General features: G+C 53.2%; 1 protein-coding gene and 1 long non-coding RNA gene across 5 annotated transcripts in view; one reads left to right on the top strand and one right to left on the bottom strand.

Moving 5' to 3' along the window:
- EPHA8 (EPH receptor A8) overlaps nt 1-25,002 on the top strand; it is a 54,219-nt gene that overhangs the window by 16,873 nt on the left and 12,344 nt on the right. For 3 of the 4 annotated variants that reach the window (XM_064730423.1, XM_064730422.1, XM_064730421.1), the window contains exons 3-7: nt 5,606-6,269; nt 18,589-18,744; nt 20,648-20,983; nt 24,084-24,208; nt 24,333-24,495. In XM_064730423.1, the coding sequence (XP_064586493.1) occupies nt 5,606-6,269; nt 18,589-18,744; nt 20,648-20,983; nt 24,084-24,208; nt 24,333-24,495 (1,444 nt within the window). Of the gene's footprint in view, nt 1-1,958; nt 2,069-5,605; nt 6,270-18,588; nt 18,745-20,647; nt 20,984-24,083; nt 24,209-24,332; nt 24,496-25,002 lie in introns of those variants that run through there. The other variant, XM_064730424.1, reaches the window with a different exon arrangement.
- LOC135456528 (uncharacterized) lies at nt 20,956-24,743 on the bottom strand. Its single transcript, XR_010442564.1, has 3 exons — nt 24,684-24,743; nt 21,462-21,943; nt 20,956-21,298 (listed from the first exon to the last, which is right to left on the bottom strand). It is a non-coding gene; the product is annotated as an uncharacterized LOC135456528 (long non-coding RNA).

Below are 25,002 nucleotides of genomic sequence, written 5' to 3'. Positions count from 1 at the left end.
CCTTGCCATGCCTCGTGTATCCCAGTTCTCCCCAGCCAAACGCCCCAGTGCCCCAGTGCCCTTCTCTCCCTTCTCCTGGCTGGGCACGTGACCTGCTGGATCAGAGGGAGCTGATCAGCCCCGCTGCAAATTGCCTTTCTACTGACTAATTAAAACACTGATGAGATAAGTCAACATATTATTAATAATTATTGTATCGTCTACTTTGATTTACAAAGTCAAACAGGAAATTATTTTGTTCAGACACAGGGCATCTGAGGAGCTTGAATGATGCCTTGCAAAAGCTAATTAGAATGGGAGCACCTTGAGTGCTGGAGGAAGGCCCCCCATGCTGCCCATGACCTCCCCATCCACTCCCACCAGCACCTTCTGTGGTGGCCCCACAGTTTCCCTCTTGCAGCAGGGGCTGGGGTCAGCCCAGAGAGGTGCTGGGCATTGCCACCCAGGCAGCTGCCCCAGCATCTGTCACAGAGTCATGGACTGTCCTGAGCTGGGAGGAGCCACAAGGGTCATCAAGTCCAGCTCCTGGCCCTGTACAGTCCCCAGCAATCCCACCTGGCATGCTCCATGTTGGCTTTGTTGATGGGAATCAGGAAAGAACTTCAGAGGGCTTTGGATCTCCCTATCCCTGCTCCTTTGCTCCTAGAAAGGGATGCATCCTGAAGCCCCTGGGCACAGTTAGACAGGGGTGCTCCTCCTTCATCCTACAGACCCAGAGAGAACCCTGTCAGAAAGGCACCACATCTGCTGAAACCCCCAGCTGAAAGCACAGACATGGCCACAGGATGGTGTCCCAGCAGTATTTGTGCTTTAAGAATGGGGATTTCAGCCCTGGGACTGAGCTATTTGCAGAGCCATGCCTACACACCAGGAGAGTTTTTCTGCCTGGGTCTGATTGCCCCAAGCTCACTCTGTAAAATCCCATCCCCAGTGTGAGCTGTGCTGTGTCATTGCTATTCCACCCCCCTTCAGGTTCATCTCTTCTTCTCAGACCACCAAGAGATATTGGGGCTCTCCCATGTGCCTAGGCCATGTGTCTTCTCTCCTTCACTTTGATGTTCCTGTTGTCTTTCTTGGGTTTCTCTTCCAAGCTGGAGCCTCTACCTGGGTCCAAAGTACCAGCAAGTTACAGCTCAAGCTGTGGTGAAATTAATTTTCTTTGGGGAAAAAAAAAAAGTGTAGGAAAGGAACATTGGAAAATAAAGATTTAGACTGGTAATTGAGATAAAAGCTCATCTCCCAGTGCTTGTTCAGTAAATCCTGGGTTATTGCTAATTCCCCAGATGCTGGTCACTACCAGTAGTTAATCACCTGCAGTGAAGCTCAGGATAGTTAACTGCCTGACAAATCCCTCCTTAGGCACAGCAGTGACTGATTTCATGGGGATTATCTCCATTAAGGCCTCCCATCTAATGATTTATAGCTTCAATAACAGCCTTCTCTTTTTTTCCTCTCCCAGTGACAATGGTGTGAGAAGGTGCCATGGCGTGCTGGGAAGGAAAGTGCTGGATGTCTCAGGGGCCACAAAAGCTTTGCTATGCCAGGCAGAACTGGCATCCCTCCTGGAAGCTGTCCCAGGGCCGGGGACACTCATTCCTTTGCACTCCAAGGATGGTGGGAGGCTGAGCTGCTGCCAGGGGGACACAGCCTCTCCTCTGCTCCTCCTCCTTCTCCTCTGCTGTGCCACACAGGCCCTGGGAGACTTATAAGACCTTACTCAGCTGCCCAGATATCTGGTGTTTGCATCTCTTGCCTTTCATAATCTGGCAAACATTTTATAACTGGTGTTGACTTTAATTTAAACGATTAGGCAAACTCCTGAATGCAGATGCAATCGCATCCTCCCCAGCGTGCGCGCTCACCACGTTAATTATGATGTCCTCATTTCCATCTCGCTGGGGGATCTTATCACACTGGTGGGGCCCAGCTGATCTTTGGTTCAAAAAACCATCTCAGCCCATGAACTGAGAGCCAGCAGTGCCTGGGGTGTGCATGCTGCCTGCGTTCCTGAACCAGTGGTACCCAGTGTCACGCAGGTCCCCTCCTGCCCACAGAGCCTGGAACTAAGGTGAGACAGAAAAACCCCTCCAGTCATGGGCATTCCTGAAGCATGTCCTTTCATCTCCCTTCTGGTACCTAAAAGGGCCTACAGGAGGGTTGGAGAGGGACTTTTTGCAAGGTTAAGCAGTGATAGAATAAGGGATAATGGCTTTAGGCTGAGGGAGGGTATATTTAGGATGCAAATTAGGAAAAAATTCTTCCCTGTGAGGGTGGGCAGGCCCTGGCACAGGGTGCCCAGAGCAGCTGTGGCTGCCCCTGGATCCCTGGCAGTGCCCAAGGCCAGGCTGGGCAGGGCTTGGAGCAGCCTGGGATAGTGGAAGGTGTCCCTGCCATGGCAGGGGGTTGAACAAGATGGTCACTTCCAATCCAAATAATTTCTTGGATTCTGTGATCCCAAAGGCCCTGTGACTCCTGGGACCTTGGTTGACCTGTGACACGCTGGGAAGATGAATCTGTGGCATATGAGCCACGAGCTCAGGTAGCCTGCCTGCCCCATTCTTAGTGCACTTTCCCTGCAGGCCAAATGTGGCATTTTGGACTGGTCTCAGACTGGGATCCCAAGGGACCGTGGGACAGAACTGACAGTGCAGCTGCTGTGCAAAACAGCACTAAGTTTGAAAGAGTGATGGTGCATGTGCATACTCTCCAAATTCACTCCAGAGGGTGGAGGTGTGGCTGATACTGATGTTGCTGGTACTTGGAGGTGGGCATTTATCTCCTGCTCTGTCAACAGGGAGGATGTTGCCTGCTCTGGGACTGCCGCATGGGGACTGCCGTGTGGGGATGTGTCAGTAGGGAGCTTCATCTCCTCTGCCAGATTTAGGAGAGAATGTCTGGAGACCAAAACCAACCAGATGAGCTGGATCCAAAGCATTTTGGTGCTCACAATAACCTCATCTTTCCCTTGCCAGACCCTAGCAGAGAGCCCTGCCCGCCCGGGCAGTGCCGAGGGGAGACGGCTGTGCATTGTGGGGACATCCCTGCTCACCCCCACAGCTCTGCCCTCACACTGTGTGGCTCCTCCCGTGCACAGCTCTGCTTCCCTTCCCCCGGGAAACTCAGCAGGGAAAAGACAGGAAACAGATGTTGTGTTAATTTGTGCTCAATTAATTTTGACAGCGGCTTCCACCCCCTCGGAAGCGCCGCAGCAGCAGCCTGAGCACCAGTGGGAGTGGGACTGGGGCTGCTGTGCTCTCCAGCACTGCCAGGGCTGGCACACACTGCCAGGGCCCAAGTGCAGCAGGGCAGGGTCCTGGGTGGCACAGCACCTTTGACAGGCTCATCCCTGGGCTGCTGCCCTCATCCCTCTGGCCAAGCTGACCTGTAGCCTGGCCCCTTTCCATGTTGTCCACCTGAGTACTGGAGTGCAGGGCATGTTCCCAGTGACCCCAGGACAAATCTGGGCTTTTCTGGGAATTCAGAAGGCAATTTTTTTAAATGCATCACAAAACATTTTTCTTCCCCGGGATTTGATTTTGACCCCCTTTGCCAGCATATTCCCCTTAAAATGAGCTCCCATTGTAGTTTGCACCTGGAGCTGCTGCCTTTTCCAGGTTACTTTAGTCTCTTTAGGACAGAGAAGCAGGGTTTTCTCCTAAATGCGGGAGAGAACTGGAGATGCTGGAGAAAACTGGAGATGTACATGAGGGCAGTGAGTGCTCTGATCACCCTCACACGAGCAGAAGGCATGACAACACGTCCTCAGGAGCAGCAGGTCAGGGAGGTCAAACAAGGAAGGACATTCCCATCTGAGAGGGGAGAAGTGAGTGGACTGTTTTACAGGTATCACTGATACCTCTTACCTGTATCTCTTATGTTCTGCAGGTGTGCTGCCCTCTCCTAGCTGTGCCCTGTCCCTGCACTGCTGGCAGCACCCAGCGAGGCTGGAGGGTGTAGGTCCCAGGGATCTGCATCCTTGTCAGCTCCCACATCACCGGGGTGAAGGCTACAGGAGCCTCCTGGAGCAGAGCATCCTTCTCTAGGGACTGCTGCCTTGTGTCTAATGAAACACAAGTCACCACTCGCATAAGAAAATACCATTTTTGCCCTGTCAGAGCAAGCCTAGAGGTTTAATTTAAAGTACTTAAAATGCTGCCTAAAAGATTTGTTTTCCTGCTCTGTGCAGCATGGCTGGGGATTTACCTGACTCCCCCAGCTCCCACAGACAGCTCAGTACACACAGGTGCCCAGGTGGGGCTGCTCCCTGCCAGCTTCCAGGCACAGCCAGGGCCCCAGGAAGGTGCTGGAGGGGGAAGCTGAGGCTGGGGGTGGAAAGGTGGTGATCATTTGGAAGGCAAAGGAGCAGGAGTGCCAGAGCCTTCCCCAGTTTCTCAGATGCAGCATTGCATCTGAGGCTGTCCCTTACGGCTCGGCTTGGGTATGGGGGTGGGACTTGAAAGCCTGTTTCTAAGTTTGGGGAAAAGCCAGATGGTTTGAAGTTCTCCTCTGCTCCTCTTTCTCCTCCCTTGCTCACCTGTGAATTCAGGGGTCCCAGACCCATCCATGGGGATATGATTGGAGTACCTGGTTTGAGCAGAAATGTGAGCTGAAGAGGTGGTGAGAAGCCCCCTGTGCAGTGTGTCCTGGTGAGGCATTGGGTGAGAGTGGAGAGGGAGATGCCAGGCAAGACTGAGCCCCCAGAAGTGTCATGTAGCTCCCAACAGCTAAGTTCTACTTGTTCCTCACCTATGAAACTCATATCCAAAATGTCACTACTTCTTCTCACTTCCTATCACTTAAACTCATGTAACATCCCTCCCTTGTGTGACACCCATGTCTCTGTCCCTCTAAACTCATCCAGACCACCCTCCATTGCAATCCTGCTTGCTGCAACCTGCTTTTGCCAGTATCCCTTCCCCAGGTTTGCCCTGCAGCCACAAGTATATGGAATTTTCACCCTGGAGCTGTCAAGCCATGAACATTCTGGTTCCCAGAGCCCGCCCTGATCCAGCCTCTCAGCTGGGTTGGGCACTGTGGGCTCACACTGAGGAGCCACACTGGCACCACATTGCAGGGAAGGAGAGACCTCTGAGCCCCCATGAGTCCACATTTCTTGCTGACAGTGCTGTGCTCAGTACAGGCTTCCCCTTCACCCTCTGGTATCCACCCAGAAACTCCTTCTCCAGATGGAAAGCACTCAGTTTAGTTTGTGCATGGGCAGTGCACGAGCCAGTGGAGATGCAGGTGAGCACAAGGCAGGTGGTTCCTGCTGCTGCTGGAAATGACAGGCTGAGCACCAAGGAAAGGTGCTCTCAGACATGACCTGGAGGGTTTGAGCCCTCCCAAACACACATTGCCATCAGCTTCTGCCAGGACCTCAGCTAGTGTTCCTTCTTCAAGCAGGGCTGCACCTCCCACAGTGCTGTACCTGGGTGTCACCGCCCAAATTAGTGCAGCTAACGAGTGCTCCTCATTTCCCTTTGCTCTGTGGCAGCAGTGACCTCCCACCCAGACACAGCAGCAGAGATGGCACACACCCCTGCATGCTCCCTGCTCCCCCAGGGGTTGGGAGCATCTGGAATGACCCATTTTCTCTGTCCTGCAGTGGGATTCAATCAATGAAATGGATGAGTTTTTCAGCCCCATCCACACCTACCAGGTGTGTAACGTCATGACCCCCAACCAGAACAACTGGCTCCGGACCAACTGGGTGCAGCGGGACGGGGCGCGGCGCGTGTACGCAGAGATCAAATTCACGCTGAGGGACTGTAACAGCATGCCAGGCGTGCTGGGCACCTGCAAGGAGACCTTCAACCTCTACTACATGGAGTCTGACCGGGACCTGGGCACCAGCACCCGCGAGAGCCAGTTCCTCAAGATCGACACCATCGCAGCAGACGAGAGCTTCACCAACGTGGACCTGGGCGTGCGGCGCCTGAAGCTGAACACGGAGGTGCGGGGCGTGGGGCCGCTAAGCAAGAGGGGCTTCTACCTGGCCTTCCAGGACATTGGCGCCTGCATCGCCATCGTCTCGGTGCGCGTGTACTACAAGAAGTGCCCGGCCACCGTGAGGAACCTGGCGTCCTTCTCTGAGGCCGTGACTGGGGCAGACTCGTCCTCCCTGGTGGAAGTGCGGGGAGAGTGCGTGGGCCATTCCGAGGAGAGGGACACCCCCAAGATGTACTGCAGTGCCGAGGGAGAGTGGCTGGTGCCCATCGGGAAGTGTGTGTGCAGCGCTGGCTATGAGGAGCAGCGGGATTCCTGCATGGGTGAGTGCCTGCAGGGCCTGCAAGGGAAGGGCTGCCTGCAAGGGGCTCTTGCCTCTTTGGGGAAGGGCTGAAGACAGAAGCCTGCTCACAGAAACTGGGACAGACAGTCTCTGTGGAGGCCCAGGGCTGTCCATGCCTTTGCTGGCTGGCTTCATGCTTCCAAAATATGTGGCTGGTATGACTGACAAACTCCCTGGGAGTTCCTGTGGCTCTGACAGGTCCTGGTGCACAGGGCAGGGCTTTGGGATGGGGACTGGCTGGCAGCAGGACAGGGGCTGCCCTGGTTCCATCTTTCTGTACCATGGATCACTGGCCCAGACATCCCAGCTCAGTGCCCCCAGCAGCCCTGACTGGTGCTGAGATCTCTGGTGTGCTCCAGCAAGGCACTGCTTGGCCTCTCCAAAACACCCACTGCTGGAATGGGTTTAAAAGGGAGAAAAGCAAAAAGGAAAACACTGAGCTTTCATGGAGCAAGGTCACTGCCTCCATCTCTCACCTCCCAGGGCTGCTGCAGAGCCCCTCATGCAGGGTGTGGGGAGCCTTCCCAGGGGCCCTCAGTGCCACTGGGCAGCTTTGAGCTGCCAACTGAACAAACTGTGATAAGGAACTGGGGTGACCAGCAGCAGCACAGGGATGTGTGCTTACAGAGCACGGGCTCCCCGGGAGAGCCCTCCACACAGATTTGTTTGCTCTCTGTTTCTTCATGGGATGTGTGGAGGGGGAGCAGCACAAATATGAGTGCAGGGCCTTTGTTTGAGTTTCATGGTAACGTCAAGTTAGGGAGGCTTGGCTCAAGGTCAGGACGTCCAACACCAGATTGGAATGGATCCAGGGGCTGCTGGGACCCAGGCTGGCTCCTGCAGGTCTCCAGTTACAGAGTGGGAAGGATGGGCAGAATAAATGCTTTTATCTGAAACTCCTTCTGTCTGTGACAGTTGATTTGAAAGTTGTCCTGGGATAGATCTAATAACTCAGGAAAGGTCTTCCATTGTGTTAAAGAGTGGGTGCAAGATGTATGTGGGGCCGTGTAGTGAGAGTCCTATGTATTGGATAAGTGGGTCCTAGCTATTCTAAATGAGTCACAGCTGCAAAGTCCTTAGTTGGGTAGCAGCTGTGGCTCATTTAGAATAGCTAGGACCCACTTATCCAATACATAGGACTCACTACAGGGCCAGGCATGTGCTGCTGCAGGATGGGACACTGGCATGGGCCTCCTGCTTGGCTGTGCCAGCCCCACCACTACAAGGAGCTCCACGTTGGCTCAGACAAACCAGCCCTTCCTACTGCTCCTCTGCAGCAGTGCTGTGCTGCACGCCCTGCCCCAGGACATCCCCACCCCAAAGGCAGGAGGCTGAGCAAGGCTGTGGCATTGGTGCTGGGCTCTGCCTGCCTCATTTTCATGTGATTCCTTGGATAGGTTTGCTCTCTCCTGGCAGAGCCCCTTCTCTGCCCTCCTGCCTGTTTTGGGTGGGGTTGCTCCCACCACAGGCATGGCACAGGAGGAAGTGTGGCCCAGCAGGTGACCCCAGGTGGCCCCACAGACGGACTCAGACCCAGCAATGCTCTCTGGTAAAACTTTCCAAGCCTTGTGGCCTCAGAAACAGGACAGAAATGTCACTGGGCTTTCTCTGACACGGGTGTTGTCTCACCCTCCTGCCTTCCCTGCACCATTTTTCTGGCTCCAGCACAGTTTGATGACCCAACATCAAGTGAACAGGGGCAGCACCTCCTTTCTGCATGTCCTTTGGTGGGGCAGCAGGACATGTATTTACACATGAAGGCAAACAGATGCAAATCTCTGATCTTGTGCCTGATTGGGGCAAAGTTCATTTTTCAGGCTGAAAAGTGCCTTTTGGGGATGATTTATAAGCCCAGCAGATCTGTTGGAGTTGGAAATTAGCCGTTTTAATTGTCAGGCGGATAAAAGCAGGATTCCAGTGGCTGTCGCCCCAGCAATTTTTCATTCTCGATCACAGGGATGAGATGGTATAAATCACTCCTTGTGGCCCTAATAATCTTTCTATAAATATCAGGGAAATTCATTTTTTGCTTGGGGAGAGGAGGTGTGGAGGGAGAGAAATTAGAGAAGATACTTTGCCTCTATGGCAGTGTTTAAAATATGATTCCAAATTAATTTCCTTCTGCCTTTCACAGCCAGATGCCTTATTTGTCAAAGCTAAAGATATTTGAACAGTGGAGGTTTCTTCCCCTCCTCTTTAACATTCATTTTCGTAAGGGCCTGCCAGAGTGATGGAAGACAGCTCAGGAAACCAGACCATGGCCAGGGCTGTTCCCAGCCGTTCAGAGGAGAAGTAAGGCAGTGCCATAGACCTAGGAAGGAAGGGGTGAGGTGGGACATGGTGAATGATGTATAGGAACATTGGGAACTTCTTTGCCTTTCACCCCCATTACAGAGTTGTAAAATCCCAGACTGGTTTGGGTTGAACGGGATCTTAAAGCTTATCCTGTTCCACCATCTGCCATGGGCAGGGACATCTTCCACTTGACCAGGTTGCCCCAAGCCCTGTCCAGCCTGGCCTTGCAGGGATGGGGCTTGGCTGTCATCTATCATGTTGGATTCTTCTGCCCTTTTTTGGGCCAGGGTAATGGTGGCTGGGGTCTCTGACTCCTGCACTCATCCCAGCAGGATCCACATTTTGCCTTGCTTTGATGTCCTGCTGTTTGCAATAAGGATGTGAGGGGCAGTTTTCATGGGACTGAGGGGGCCAGACCTCAGCCCAGGGGCACTGGGATTGTCTGAGCATGCCAGCTGGCTTGGCATTGAATCACAGCCCCCACACACCAGATGTTTGTCCCCAAATCTGTGCCTAATGCCTCTGCCAGATTCCTCTCCAGAGAACCCCCTTCTCCAGCTGGGACTGGGCACATGTGCTACAGCACCTTACTGGACAGAAATGGGATTTGAGCTGGAATTCCTACATCTGTTGATGACATCCTTTGGTCTGCCAGCTCCCAACATTCCCAACATTTAGCCCCACAGTATCTTGTGCCACGGCCACCCCAAGGATAAAACTCCTCCTGGCACAGCACAGCCCGCTTGGTTTTCCCTCTGTTTTCAAGGTTCTGAAGGACTTTTCTCCCCTCACCCCCTAACCCACAGCCTCGGACTGCTCTTTCCTCCTTGAAATGCAACAGTCCACACACAGCACATTAACATCTCTTACACACAACAAATAGCAACTGCTCTGCCTAAACAGCAGAATAAGCAAGAGCAGGAGGGAAAAGGGTCTGTCCCAGCAATTCATCAGATAAGGAGACAATCAGCATAATTCGCCTTATTGATATGCAACTGCTGTGCAGGACACATAGATACCCATTTCAATAAGGTCAGTGCAATTGGAGGGATGGGAAAGGGGAGCCTGGTTGTGCATCTGTGGGCAGGGAAGGGCACATAATCCACCTCCCCAAAGGCTGAGAGCTGGGCCATTGGTACTCTGTCCTGTGTGTGGATGGATGGATGGATGGATGGATGGATGGATGGATGGATGGATGGATGGATGGAGAGGTGGACACGGAGGGTCAGGCAGCTGGGGGCAGTGGCTCTTCAGCCACAGCCCTCCTACCAGCCTTGGCCAGCCCCTCTTGGGGAGGGCTGTCAGCCTCCTGAGCCACCAAGACCTTGAGTTTTGGTGGTGGTCCTCGGTGGATAGACCTTGGTCCTTGGACCATGTAAATCCATGGTCCTTGCATCAGGATCCCCCTTTTGAGTCAAGTCCCAGTTATTTCTTGGGCTGCATCTCTCACCAGCTATCAGTGAGCAAAAACTTCAAGTTGGGCTAAAATCTGTTGAGCTGCTCTCAGGTTGTACATGCAGAGGGAGTTTGTTTGCAGCACCAGCAGCAGTGCCATGGCCACAGATCATGGTGCTGCTCTCTGGGAGTTGACACAAACCCATCCAGCATCCAGTCATGGGGGACCCCCAGGAGCACAGAACCTCCCAGGAAGGGTTTTTGTCAATAATCAAGTGGAACAGAGGGCAGGCCCCCTTTCCTGTTGTCAGAGTGGGTGGATGAGCCTTTGGCAGAAATGCCACTCCCAAAGAGCTTCTTTGTTGAATATCCATGGCTTTCAGGAGCTGTTCAGACATTTTTGCCTGAAATTTGGAAACAGGCATCTTATCCTCTGGGTGTTCTTGTTGCTCTGGCTGCTTTCCCTCAATTCTTGGGACCTAAACACTTCAGTCTGGAAAATGGTGATGAGGGAGCAGGAACTGAGCAATTCCTAATTCCTGCTCTAGCAGCCCATTTGTACATGAGGATGGGTGTGTACAGCCTGAGTGAGAACAGCCACCAGGTCTGATGTGTGTGGCTGAACGAGGATCTGGCCCTGGGTTAGATTTTACCCAGCTCTGCTTCAGCAGGAAAATGGCCTTTTTCCTCTGGGCAAAGGAGAGGGACACTGCCACTGCTGGGACCCTTCCCCTCCAGCCCCCAAAATGAAGGAGAGGTGGGAACAGACGAAGGACTGCTGAGCTCTCTCGTGCCTCCTGTGGTACACAGCTGGTGGAAATGGATCTGGAGAGTCTGGTTAGCAATCTGGAAGCCAGTTAATTTTTTCCAGTTGGTGGGATTCATGCTGATGAACCAATCAGCAGATTTAATGTACCTTAAAACTTCCTTGTGGGCAACTTTAATCGAGCAATTAAAGCACCACGGCATTGCTAATTAAGAGGAGAAAATACCCAGCTTGGTAATTATGTGCTTGTGAATACAGTTTTGTATCCATGGACATCTATTAAGGAAGTCCCACATCTGGTGGGGCAAGGGGGGTGCAGAGCTGTGTGAAAGGAGAGGAAACCCTTTCCAGCTGCACCCCAAAGCCTGGGACAGGGGCAGGGAAAGCCCTGGAAACACCTGAGGAGAAACGTGCCAGGAGAAGGCACTGGATGGGGATTGGAGCAGCCTGGTCTACTGGAAGGTGTCCCAGCCATAGGTGGAATGAGATGGGCTTCAAGGTCCCTTCCAATCCAAACCATTTGGGGATTCCATGACTCTATGAGAATATCCCATTACGGCAGCTCCAAGCAAACATCTTGGAAGATGTTTCAGTTTTCTTGGTGTGGATTTCAAGAGGAATTTCTGTGCAAGTCCCAGCACACACATGGCAGGCCCAAGCCACAGCCCTTCCTGCCTGCAGCATCCTCTGCCTGCTGTCTGTACCAGGCTGTACCTGGTACCCAGAGCTGGTTCACCAATGCCCCAGGTGTGCCACACAGAGGGGCTCTGCCATGAGTGTACCAAGACAAAGCTTCCAAGGTCAGGAGCAGAAGCAATCCCAAAGTGGTGCTGTGGGAGTTATGCAAAAGTCCTTTCTGTGATGCCAGCTGACAGAATCAAAAAAAGTTGGTGACTCACAAGATCTTCATTGTGGTGTGCAAGGCCATCAGCTGCTCTGTAAAATACAGGGAATACTTGCTGGTGAGATCATGTCACCTCCTGGTTATCCCAAAGCTCACAGAATCATAGAAAGGTTTGGGCTGGAAGGGACCTTAAAGCTCACCTCCTTCCAAGCCCCTGCCATGGCAGGGACACCTTCCACTATCCCAGGCTGCTCCCAGCCCCATCCAGCCTGGCCTTGGGCACTGCCAGGGATCCAGGGGCAGCCATAGCTGCTCTGGGCACCCTGTGCCAGGGCTGCCCACCTTCACAGGGAACAATTCCTCCCAATATGCCATCCAAACCTGCTCTCTTTCTTTTTTCATTAGCAAAGACTTCTTCCTGTAGAGGCTTATCCAGCCTTGGGGGGGACCCTTGGGGACACTTGTCTCATACCGGGAGCTCCAGCTCACTGTCACAGACCTGGCTTCAGACTGGGAGCCCAGGGGTGCTGGGCTGTGTGTGTGGTTAATTCAGCCCAGTGAGATCCCTGGAGAAGCAGGAGGCAGGACAGAGTGATCCCAGGATCTCCAGCATCACTCCCACCTCTGAAATGCAGTGGCTAATTGCATTTGCTTGGAAAACAAAACAAAGCAGAACCCCAACATCCCTTTACTTATTTCTCTGCTAAGGAACAAACAAAAAGGATGGAGCTGCCTGCAGAGCACCACTGTATCTCACCAACACAACAATATAGGGTTTGTCCTTGGCTGAATATTCTGTGTGACTTTTCCTCTGAGTTTTCTGTGTTTCGGTGCTGACAGAAATGAAGGGTGAGAATGATAGTGAGCTGGAGTTCAGGGTAGTGATGGGGATTAATCAAATTTTATTTGTGCTTAGCAGGTCTCTGTGTCCCTCTGAGAAGTGGTGAGGAGCAGCTGGGCTATGATGGATGAGGACGTTCACCAGTTTGGGAATGTGGGTTTTTTTCAGGGGATTTTTATTTTGAACTCTTCCATAAAACTTGGCTGCCTTTGGGTGATGAAAACAGGCTGTTCCTCTGGATTTCCAGTGTGCAGGTGCCTGGGAAGCTGTTGTTGGGGAGTTAGGACACAGAACACAAGAAAGACCTGGAATTTTGCACCAGTCCTTGCACTGGGGATAGCGTAACACACTGAGGGGCAGGAATCTCAAATTCCCCACCAGCACATTCAGAGGCTTGGTGAGACTGCCTTGCATGGGGAAGATTCTCTTCATCCAACAGAGCAGGAGGGCCCTGCCAGAAACTTGTTCTGCCCTTGGCAGGAGCTCCAGATGCCACTTATGTCACTGTTTGTGTCAGGGCTTCTTCCCCTTCTGAAAACTACTGCCACTTCTGCAGGAAGGAGAAAGATCCCGAGGCTGCTGGAGCTCAGCAGAGGGGCCAAGGGCTGTGCTGGCCCTGGCATCTCACAGCTCAGCCCCTCCACACAGCCACAGCCATAGGGATGCCATGCCGTGCCCCCAAACTGCCCTGCAGCTCCTGCCAGGGATGGGATGGAGCTCTTGGTGTTCTGTGTCCTTTCCTCTTCCTTGCCTTGCCATGGACACAGAGCTGCCTCCAGCACTGTCACCTCCAGGCGTGACACCCCTTCCTCTACACTGTGCTCTCTGGGTTTGCTTCTGGTCTGGTGAAATCTGTGGGGATTTTTCAGAAGCTTTGGATACTTCTGACTAAAACTCTTTGACAAGACTGAGTTTGGGAAACAGCTTTTTTCTAATTCTGGCACTAGGCTGCCTGTTTCCATGCTACTCCACCAAGCTGTAGCCTTTCCCTGGATAAGCTTTATAAAAAAGCCTTTGCTCTGAGCATGTCAGGGTGTCTCACCTACACAAATCTTCACAGCCTCACCTCCACTCCCAAAGAAGACGTCTGCACCAGGCAGCAGAGCAGCACTCATAGCAAACTGGGACTTTTTGAAAAACAGGGTGTTTCCTGCTTTTATTTTGCATTTTTTTAAGATGTGGGAAAGAGAAGAGTGTCAGGTGTAAAATCAGGCTGAATGGGGATGTGAGCAATCTGGTCTAGTGGAAGGTGGAAGGGGAGCTGGATAATCTCTGAGGTCCCTTCCAAACCAAACCTCTCTGGGATTCTGGAATTCTGTGCTAGAGGTGTGGTTCTGAGTGATTCTGTGACTCTGAGACCTGCTGATTTTTCTATGGCAGCATCATGCAGATTTCCAGTTTGGGATGCAACCAGTCTGCACAACTGCAGTTCCAGCTTTCCCAGCACTACAAGTGCAATTACTCCACTTGGAAGACCAGGACCCTCCTAGATACAACTTGTTCTGGTGGCAGTGAAATCTGGGTGTCACCAAGAAGGATGCAGGGTGTCCTTTGCTCTGTGTGCCATTTGCTGGGAGCCCCAAGCACAGGGTTCTTCTAGCTTTGCAAAGCTTTCATGGGTAAAAAATTCCTCCTGTTTCCCCCTCTGAAAGACTCAGGGGTACAGTGGGGTGTGAAGTGGGTTAACTGTGGGAAGAAGGGCCAAGATGTGGGGAAGTGATGTGAGGTGGAGTCTGGGGCAACAGGAGACAAGTTCAGGGGTGTGTGGTGGTGAGAGGGGTTGTACTGGGAGTGGGAGGATCTGTGAGGGGTGCAAAGGGGCTGCAGGGTGGGAGTGGGGCTGTGGACAGGATAATGTGGTGACCAGGGCTGAGGCAGAGTGGAGACAAGCAGCACAAGGAGGGTCTGTGAGCACCAGCAGGCCCTGGGGCCAGGCATGGCCTCTGCACCAGGAGATGAGAGCACCAGCCCAGCCAGGCCCCCAAACTCCCTCCAGGCCACAGAGCCCGGGCTGACCTGGGATTGCAGGGAAACGGGAGCACAGCCCTGCTAAAACAGAAGATTTTGGGCAGTGAGGCAAATGTGTCATTTTAAGACATGACTGAGAATAACTGGCTTCTGTTTCAGTGTCTGTGTCATATGGGAGCTGAGATTTGAGGCATCATGCTGAAACTGGATTGAAAGGAGGCTGGGATTTTCTGTGCTGGCTTGTGCAGCCTGGGGGGCTCTGGGACTGGTGCCTGTCTCTGGCTGTCACAGTGGCTGTGACACCTTTATTTCCATCTCTATCTCTTCCCAGCATGGCCAAAGGGAGACACATGGCTGCTCTTCTGCTGCTTGCAGATGCCCAGATCTGTTGAAGGGTCAGGAAGGGTGGCACCAGTGTCACAGAGCTGCCCCATGTCACCCTCAGCCATGGCCTCACCCTGCCCAGCCCTCCTGGGCAGAGCACAGAGCCAGGAGAGGCTGACATGAGGGCAGTGCTGGCATTTGCAGCCCTGCTGGAGCAGCCCTTGGTGGTCCCACCAGGGCCACCTGCAGAGCTCTGCTTCCAGGCAGCACTTGAGAGGGAGAGGAGCAGCTCATTCCCTGCTAGCGGATCCCTGACAGCTCCATCCATCATCTCCTGAGCTCTGCCAGCTCATTAGCAGATGTTGTCCTGTCCCCAGAGGATGGAGGGGGAGTGAAACAAATGGACCAAACTCCAGATGGCAGGCAGGGCCCTCCACGCTCCCTGTTCCTGAGACAAACCTGCTGCTGCAGGGGCCTTTGGACAGGTGACACGTGCCAGTGGGGCTGGTGGGCTGGGCAGACAGGCAACGTGTGCAGGGCAGGGTGGGGGATCAGTTCAAGCTCCACGGGATAGACCCAGACAGGTCTGCAGTGCAATACAGGGCTAGAGATGTGCTCTGCCCACGTTCAGCACTGGGTTTGTGGGCTCTGCTGGTGACACCAGGATCACCCAGGGGTCTGGGCTGCAGGAAGAATGCAGGTGTACAAGTCCTGGGCTGAGTGGCAGGTGAAGGGCTGCTCCTGTCCCACTGTGCATGTGAGACCAAACTGCAGGGACAGGCAGCTGGGGCTGGCACTGGGACATGGCAGCACTTCTGGTGGCTCACAAAGAGGCAGGACCTGAGATCCTCAGATTCAGGGCAAGGGTGTCAACTACATGAAATAATAGGAATAAAAGAAACCCTCACCTTCCCCAGGGCTCCAGGGAAGGTACTTCTGGCAGGTGGCCATAGCTGACTGCCGTGAAAACAGCAGAACAACCACTCTGCACCTCTCTGCTGGATGGCTGCAGACTTGGGAGGCTCCTGTGTGTGCCACAACCACGGCTGTGGAGCCCAGTGTGTTTTAGACCTGGTGCATTTGTTTGAATTTTTCCTACTGGTCACAGCTGTGCCGTTTGCTCTTCCCAGAGCTAACCTGGGACTTCCACGTGTCACTGGCATGGCACGAGAGGGCTCAGTCCAGAGCAGGACATGCCTGCCATCCTGTACTGAAGGTGTCTCATACTGTGTGCAAGCTGGAGCTGGTGCCCTATCCCGTGAAGGCTTTGCACATGTCCTGCTCCCCTCAGAAGTGGGCACTGAGACACTCAGAGGTCCATGACCCCCTTGAGCAGTGCCTGTCCCAGCACCAGGTGCTCCCCAGCCCTCCCTGCGTGCTCATGCTGTCCATGTGCTGGGAGCTGGCTCCTGATGGCTCTGCCCTGGTGCACAAATTCACCTGTAATTTGTCATTTAGTATAATTTTCCCCTTGAGTGCATCTAAAATAATTGTGACTCATTGCTACAGGTAATTAATGGGATTTTTACAGCATTAAATGCTAAGTGATTACAATTGCTCTGTGCAAATCTGCTGTGCTTCGTGTTCCCATCCTTCCTGCTGCCTGTCTTTTCCTACCTGAGGTAGCACTGATTTCTCTGCCCTTAATTAAATAGAGGTGGAGGGAAGCACTCCAGTGCCTCTGGAGCCACAAGTGGCTGCTTGCTGCATGGGTGCAGATGATGGTTTGCAGGTCTAAGGGACATTCACAAGTTAAAGGCAGCAGTTCCTGTCCTGCACCTCCCCAGCACCAGCTGGGGATGTCCCATTGCTCAGCTCCCATCCGTGCTCATACAGCGTCTTCATCCTTTCCCATACAAGAAAACTGGAAATTTTCTTTCTTATGATTTATTTTGGGAGTTTGGTTGGGGTTTTTCCCACCACTTGCTGCCTCCCAGGCTTGTCCCCACATGAGAACAGGGTGTATCTGTGCTCATGTAATGCAGACTGGGGGTGCTGCATCAGGGGGCACTTGGCAAGGGCAGAGTCCCTGAATCTCTTGGCATCCTCAGGACCAGTCAGCACCAGAGCCTGCCAAATGAAATCCCCTGAAAATCTGCATCCCCCATGTTCTCTCCTCTCCTGATGCCCCTGAGGGGGTGAAAGACGCCAGGAGGGCTGGGGAACAAAGTCAGCCCCAAGCTGCTGCAATTTCACATCTGCCTTCCCTTGCATCCCCAGTTTTGGGCATTTCTGCTCCTTGCCCTGATGCCCTTTGGGGAGTGCAGAAGCAGAAATTTAGGAACAAAGTCTGGAACTGCTGGCCTTTGCTGTACAAGGTGTGACACCAGCCTGTGCCACCACCTCTGGCACATGCAGCACGTGTCCGTCCTGCCAGTGGTATCACTCCTGAGCATTTGGTGCAAAAGAGCCACAGAAACTGGAGACAGAGCCCAGAGAGGGACCAGCAAGTGCTCCCCACACCAGGGATACATGACTGGAGCACTGCCTTCAGCTGCCATTGCTAGAGTGGCTCAGTTATAAAAAGGCCCTTGTGTCACAGTACAGTGTGTGAGAGGTGGAATGTGCTGGTAGTATCAGTCCAGGGAGATCTGTGGCAAGGAAAGGAGTGCTATTAATAAGAAAACAAATCAGCACCTTGAAACAGAACAAACAGCATGGAGGGACACAGCCCACTGAGGATGCTGGATCACAAAAAAAAACCCTTTTACATGCCTGAAAGCAAAGATTGAGGCTTGTATGCAAATCTAGCCACTGGAGGTAAAGATGAGAAAATGAAGGTATTACTACCTCAGTGGGAAAAAACAGAGATGAGTCAGAGTCAGGAATAATCCTTGAATCACTAGATTCAAGGATTGGTCCTAAAAGTGCCTCATGAGTACAGGGAGCCAGACAGAGCCTGCTTTCCCTTATTTGGAATCTGAGTCTGCAGGAGAGGGCAGATCCTTCCACCCCCAGACAGATACCTGACATGCCACATGTCACTCTTGAAGAAATCGATTTTTAACAAGAGACAAGCTGTTTGTTTGTGTGACAAATGATCTACCTGAGGGGCTGCTGGGAGAAGGGGTAGGATGAAGCAGAGCAATGGGTGTGGGATGAGCTCCTGCATCGGGAGCAGGCAGAGGAACTGCAGGCAGGTTGTATTGACAGAAAAGAACTTTTTTCCAAGGCTGTCTCATTTGGCCTGAGTGTCCCTCTGCCTCCAGAGAGAGGGCAGCAGGCGTGCAGTGCCTTCTTGCTGTGCTGTGCAACCAGAGAGGCTCTTTCCCTATCCTTTTGTGTAAGAAAACTCGTTGCTCTGTGTGGCAGCACCCCAGGGTCTTGCAGAGGGACATGTACCATGTCCCAGTTGTGGAGATTTAATTTCTGAAACTTCCCACACAGATGCTTTTGGAACCTGGGCATAGCCAGTGTTTGTGGCAACCCCTGTGAAGTGAGGACTGTGTTGTAAATTTGCCCCATAAATGGTATTTTGGAGTAGTTGCCAATAGATTTCCAGTGCTTCCTTGGTTTGATCCTTGCAATGCTCTCTGTCCTGAGGGCAGACAGTGCTGGACAGCAGGCACAAGGGCAACAAATACCTGGAGCTTTGCAGGCAGCTCCTGAACAGCAGAGGCACCCAAGTTTGCTTGTGAAGCAGTGGGGAACGAGTGTCAGGATGGCAGTAAGTGCAGCTGGGGGAACAGAAGCTTCCACAGAGCCCAGTTTCCAGACGAGCAGCTGGAGGGGACTCGCCCAGGTGCAGGGGAAAAAGGCTGTTTTGCATGAGAGCAGAGCTGAGCTTTGTGCTGGTGGGATCTGCTGAGCCGTGGGATGCTCCTCATCCAGGCACATCCCTGTGACCTGTGCCCTTCTCCCTGCAGCCTGCCAGCTGGGATTTTACAAATCAGCCCCTGGGGACCAGCTGTGTGCCAAATGTCCCCTGCACAGCCACTCGGAGAGCCGGGCAGCTCGTGTGTGCCACTGTGACAGCAGCTTCTACCGCGCCGTGCAGGACCCTCCCTCGGCCGCCTGCACACGTGAGTATCCCCTGAGTACCCCCTGAGTATCGCCTGAGTATCCCCCGAGCACCCCCTGAACACCCCTGGCTGTCCTGTGCCCACTGTGCTGCACTGGGGCAGTGTCACATCCTCGGCTGGTGCTCCTGCCTGAGCCCCCTTGTACCTGCTGCCCAAGGGGTTCCCCCAGTCCTACAACCCCGAGCATCTCTGGCATGTGAGCTGAGAGCCGTCCTTGGCTGCACTCCCTTGCTGCCTCTGTGTCAGCCCCATCCTGCTGCTCTCCAAATGCAGCTGACCAGGCTCAGAGAGTCACAGAATCATTAAGGTTGGAAAAGCCTCCGTGTGTGTCAAGTCCATCCATCAGCCCAGCAGCACCACCATGCTCACCCCTAAACCATGCCCCCAGGGGCCACATCCACACATTGTTTTGAACACTTCCAGGGATGGTAACTCCACCTTTTCCCTGGACAGCATGTTCCAATGCCTGACCGTCCTTTCTTTGAGGCAATTTTCTCTAATACCCAATCTAACCCTCTTGTGGCACAACCTGAGGCCATTTCCTCTTATCCTGTCACTTGTTACTTGGGAGAAGTGACTGACCCCCACCCCAGCTTTCCCTTCCCAGACATGCATGGGGTGGTCAGACACCCCTGGGAAGCCATGGGGTCAGTGCCAGTGTTGCTGTGCTCTCCTCCTCTGTGGGTGACACCAGGGTTTGTCATATGGTCTCAGCTCAGCTTTGCAATGCGTTGCTTTGAGGGGCCCAGTGCTATTAAAAGGGGACAAGGACATCCCAGGGGGGGTTCACCTTTCTGCAGTTTGTCCAGGAGGACAGACAGGTGTGGCATTGCTAGCCGAGGCCAGGGTGAAGGAGGGATAAGCAGCACCTGACTTGTGTTTCCCTAAGGAATATCCACCCAAGTTTATTAATCTGCCAAGGAAATGTGAGTTCACCTTTCCCTTTAGGTGAGCATATCCAGCTCATCAACTGTGGCTCTCCCCAAAAAGCTTTATGCCTCACCATTGCTTCCTGCTTCCCCCAGAGCTAACAGCAGCTCTTGCTGTCTGGCATTTGGCATCCTGATCCTGATTGTTTTACCTCCAGGGCATTTCACCCTGTGCCCTGCCTGTGTCTTTGCTGTCTCATGCCCAGCACATTCGCTGCTCTGTCCCTTGCAGCAGTGTTTGTGAGCTCAGGTCCTGCTGCCCAAGGCACATCTCCAGTTGATGGGGTCTCTGGTGCCGAGATGACCCCGAGGTGTCAGAAAGTCTCTTTTTCCCAACCCTGAGACAAAAGAAGAACACGGGATTCCTTGGCTCTCATTCTCAAGGTTGTTTATTTTTCCTTATCTATAACATTCTTTTTCTGACCTGCTGAAGACTGTCTGGCAGGTCGGGTTGAGGCACACTGACTGCCCTCAGGTCGGTGTTATCTTTTTATACTAAAAACTACATGAATGTTATTTACAATAATTTTCCAATACCTGTCACCTATGTTAGACAGTCTGTCTCTGGTCTAAACCAATCCAAAAGTGTCACCATCACAGCAGAAGATGGAGGCTAGGAAGAAGAAGGAAAAAGACGGAACACACCCAGATTCCTCCATCTTGCCTCTTGAACTCCCTTTCTAAAAACCCCAAAATTCTACTATTCCACCTTGTGGTAAATTCACTATCATTCTACTCAAACTCTTGTGGCTTGTACATCTTCATACAAAGTTGGGAGTTTTTTCCATGGGCTAAAATCAAAGGCACAGGTGTCTTTGACCCCGTGCCAAGGTCTCTGAGCCCCTGCCAGGGTCTGGAGTCTTCCAGGGAAGCCAGAGGAATGTCCTGGGTTCCAACACCCATTGGTCCCACGCTCCACCATTTCCAATGCTCCAGCAGCCCTCGCCCTGCCTGAATCCCCGCCTGTCTTGCAGGGCCCCCCTCTGCTCCGGTGAACCTGATCTCCAGCGTGAACGGCACCTCGGTGACGCTGGAGTGGGGCCCGCCGCTGGACAAGGGCGGCCGCGCGGACGTCGTGTACAACGTGCGGTGCCGGCGCTGCGCGGGCGCTGCGGGGCCGTGCGAGGCCTGTGGCAGCGGCATCCGCTTCGTGCCGCAGCAGATGCGCCTGGAGCAGGGAGCGCTCACCGTCACTAACCTGCTGGCACACACCAACTACTCCTTCTGGGTGGAGGCCGTCAACGGCGTCTCCGACCTCAGCCTGGAGTCCAGGAGAGCTGCAGTGGCCAACATCACGACAAACCAGGCAGGTAGGAGGAGCAGACCCACCCCCAGACCCGGCCTGCGCAGGTCATGCTGATGTTCCTCCAGCATTGCTGCAGGCAGTGTCTGCAGGAGCCAGAACCTGCTCTAGCAGTGAAGGGCTGATTTGGTGATGGGCATGGGACAGCCGAGAAATGGGACCCATGTCCTCTGTGCTGCGTGAGGTGGGTTCAGGGAACTGGAATGGGCTCGGGATAAATTGCTGCCCAAGGTAACTCTTACTCTACTCTGCTTCTGCTTCATGGGGTCCTTTTCCCTTCTCCATTCCCTTCAGCTTGCAGACACTGTTGGTGGCTCCTTTTCTGCAAGAGACAGGGGACACAGAGAACACTTGTTTATTGACAGGAACACTAAAGGGAGTATGACTGTTTCAGGCTGATCCTCCAGCCTTTTGTCCCTTCCCAAAGGGCCAGGCAGCAGTTCATAATCTGCTCTTATCTTACACCAATGCCATGCATGTCTCACCTTTGCAAATCCCTCACTGCAAAATGATCTTTCCTCAGGAAATTCCTCTGAGCAGTGCTTTAGCCCAGATAGGACAGGACTTTGTTCTGTGGCATTTTTCCATGGAGCACACTGTCAGCAGAAAGATCAGGGGAGGGACTGACCCTCCTTGTCAGTCCTCCCAGTTTGAAATGAGCCCACAAGAACTTCCCATGATGCTGAGCCCCTTCTGGTCTCGTGGCAGGGGTACCAGTGGGAGAAACTTGGGAGCTTTGCTGGTTAGTTCATGGGTGGCATGAGAACAGGTTCCTTTGTCACTAATGCTAGCCTGTAGCACTTCTGCAGCATGTGGAAATGGCTCAGTCCGGCTGGCTTGATCCCTCACAATCCCTCCAAGTGCTGATGAGCTGCCTCAGCCTGATGTCTCAGACGGATATGCTCTCAGGAAGTGCTGAGTATTCCTATTTTGACCATTCAGCTGCAAAATGGATTCTGAGCAGGTGCTGTGAAAGCAGAGGGGTTGGGAATTTAGTAGTTCAGCTTCTGTGCTCCAGCTGCTGCACGTGACAGAGCCCCCTGCCCTCCAGGGGGCTGAGGGACCCCAACACTGCATGAGGGAACCTCCTGGCTGCTGTTACCCTTGCCCCCAGCCCCAGTGGCTGAGGCAGCTGCAGCACAGATTCCCTGGGCTGTTTGGAGGAAAGGCATTGCCCATGCTCAAGCAGTTTAACTGCTTCCCACCATCCCACCCTCTCCCATCTCCCCATCTGGTACAGGGTGCTCTGTATCAGCAGCATTTTCTGCTTCTCAGAGGAGCCATCCCCAATGAGCTAAAATTGCTGTTGCAGTCCCTGTGGCCTCTTTTGGTCTCTGTGCTGCTCTGGTGACACCCCTGCACTGCAGCCATGGCCACTGCAGCTCTGTCTTCCCCAGAGCTGCCACATCCCATTTTTCACCTGACACTGAAGCTCACAAGTGGGGCCCGAAACCTTCCCATGAGTCACACCCTGTGGCTGCACCCGGCCATCACAGCACCCACCACACTCTGGGGAACTCCCAGTGGTTATTTTCCCAGTAGGAAAAGAGGCTGGTGAGTTGGTTCCTTCAGCTGTGACAGCTACAGTTCAGGCATGCCTACAGGTACAAGAGCAGATTCACAGGCTCCCAGCTCCTGGGAAGATGACAAATATCCCAGGGCAGTAGAGCACCCCTAGGCACTTTTAGACTGCTGCTCAGACCCTGACCACACTTACCATTTTCCCTTTCCCTCTGCCGTTCTCCCTTTACCACAGGTAGAACAAGAGGGGACTGTGCAGTAGGGATCTCCTGTTGTGAGCTGCTGGCCTGTTGGCAGTGGCACGAGAGGCAGCGGTGCCCGACCTTCCAGAAATGTCTCCAGTAATGGAGCTGCTCGCTCCATGGCAGAGGCACACACACACAACCACTGCAGCACACACACAGTCCCTCCAGCACACAAACACCATCACTGCAGCACACACACACCGTCACAGGCATAGTCACACAAGCATTGCAGCACACACACAGAGTCACAGGCACACAGTGTGCGTGCGTGTGTGCGTTGGAGTGACACACACACTGAGTCACTCCAGCACACACACACACTGTCACAGGCACAGTCACACACACAGTCACTGCAGCACACACACAATCACTACAGCACACAAACACCATCAACTGCAGCACACACACAGTCACTCCAACACGCATGTGCGTGCACACACACCCCCACGCCCACACACACAGTCACACCATCACAGGCACAGTCACACACAGTCACTCCAGCACACACTTCAGGTAGCTCTTGTAGAATCACCAAAGACAAAGAAGTGGAAAGGGTCTTTGTATAGAGCTCTGAGGAGGAGATTTATTCCACCCATACTTCAAAGGGTCCAGGGACAAAGATAAAAGAACAATGGAGGGTCCAGGTTTAAATATGAGGGACAAAGGGGGCAGAGCAGAGCATCAGGGCCAATGGGCTGAGGGCTCAGGGCAGTACGGAGGCAGGACAAGGGGTGGCAGCCAATAGGGTAAAGGGGGCAGGACACTGTGGCCATATGTGCCCAATGGGTAAGCAGGGAAGGGAGAACATTCTAGGGTGTATACATATAAGGGAAAAGGGGTGGAGAGGCCAACGGGCCGACCAGGGAGGTAGAACTGGGTAGAACAGCAAATGTGCCCCAGTGAGAGGCTTTGCTCAGTTGCCTTGAACAGAGATTTTTTCTGATCTAGGGTCTGTCCGTCCAAGGAACTGTAACGGACCCTTTTAGTGTAGGCCCAGCAGCCTCCACACTCTCCATGACCTGCAACCACACTGGTCCTTCTCCTTTCTGGCTCCAGATCACAATAAATCACCCATGTCCCCTCTTGCCTGTGCTGGGACTATTCCCTCCTCTCTCATCTTCTCAGAGCTGCCTTACTCCATGGGAAAGAGACTGATGCAGCCAAAACAAGGAAAAGTTTGTTTGCAATCCCTATCACAGCACTCATCTCCACATGGCTTTAATTAAACCAGAAACCTGGTTTAAGCCTGGGGTCCTGCCTGGGGCTCTGGTTCCACCCTTCTCTATTGCTGTCTCCTGCTGCCCCCCTCAGCAGGCACCTAACTCCCTGTCTGGTCCCCAGCCCCATCACAGGTGGTGGTGGTGCATCAGGAGAGCACAGGCCAGAACAGTGTCACCTTGCTGTGGCAAGAGCCAGACCAGCCCAACGGCATCATCCTGGAGTATGAGATCAAGTACTATGAGAAGGTAACACTGAGCTTGTTTCTCAGAGAGCCCCTGCTATCAGCCAGCCTCGCCTAAGGGGCTTCTTTGGAAGACTGTGTGGTTGCCGTGCTAATGCAGAGAAGGTTTTGTTGTTGATTTTCCCCAGGACAAGGAAATGCAGAGCTACTCAACTCTGAAATCCAAAAGCACCACTGCCACCATCTCTGGGCTCAAGCCTGCAACCCGCTACATTTTCCAGGTGCGGGCTCGCACCTCTGCCGGCTGCGGGAGGTTCAGTCAGACTGTGGAGGTGGAAACGGGGAAGCCAGGTGAGTGTGTGCAGGTGTGGGGTGTGGGAAGTGTGGGGCAGGGAGCCTGGAGCCTGGGGATGCCTTTCTCTGTTGTATTTTGTATTTCTAGAGTCCCAGCTCTCAGGTTGCCACAGCTCTTGGCTGTCCTATCTTCTATCACGTCAGGGGTCACCACTGGTTGTATTCATATTTCTAGAGTCCCATACCTTCTCTGGCTGGTTTTCTCACACACAGCTCTTCACAGCAGTGTTGTTGTTGCTTTTCAGTCAGGACTCCTCCCCAGCTCTCCCTGGCTGCCCCACCCCCTTTTATCCCAGCTAACTCCACGGGCCACAGCTGCCACCCAATTAAGGACATCACAGCTGCAGCCCATTTACAATAACTAGAATTGGGGCAGGGTCACTTATACAATACAGAGATCTTTTGCTGCAATACATATATTTACTCAGGCCCCTATACTTCTCCATGGCCACTGTTCCTCTGCCACACAGGGAGGGGACATGAAGGCACATCCCCCCAGTGTTT

The sequence above is a fragment of the Zonotrichia leucophrys genome, chromosome 21 (assembly GCF_028769735.1).
Source record: "Zonotrichia leucophrys gambelii isolate GWCS_2022_RI chromosome 21, RI_Zleu_2.0, whole genome shotgun sequence".
NCBI lineage: Eukaryota > Metazoa > Chordata > Aves > Passeriformes > Passerellidae > Zonotrichia > Zonotrichia leucophrys.
The sequence above is the reverse complement of the archived record's forward strand: the minus strand, read 5'-3'. Positions and strand labels throughout refer to the sequence as shown.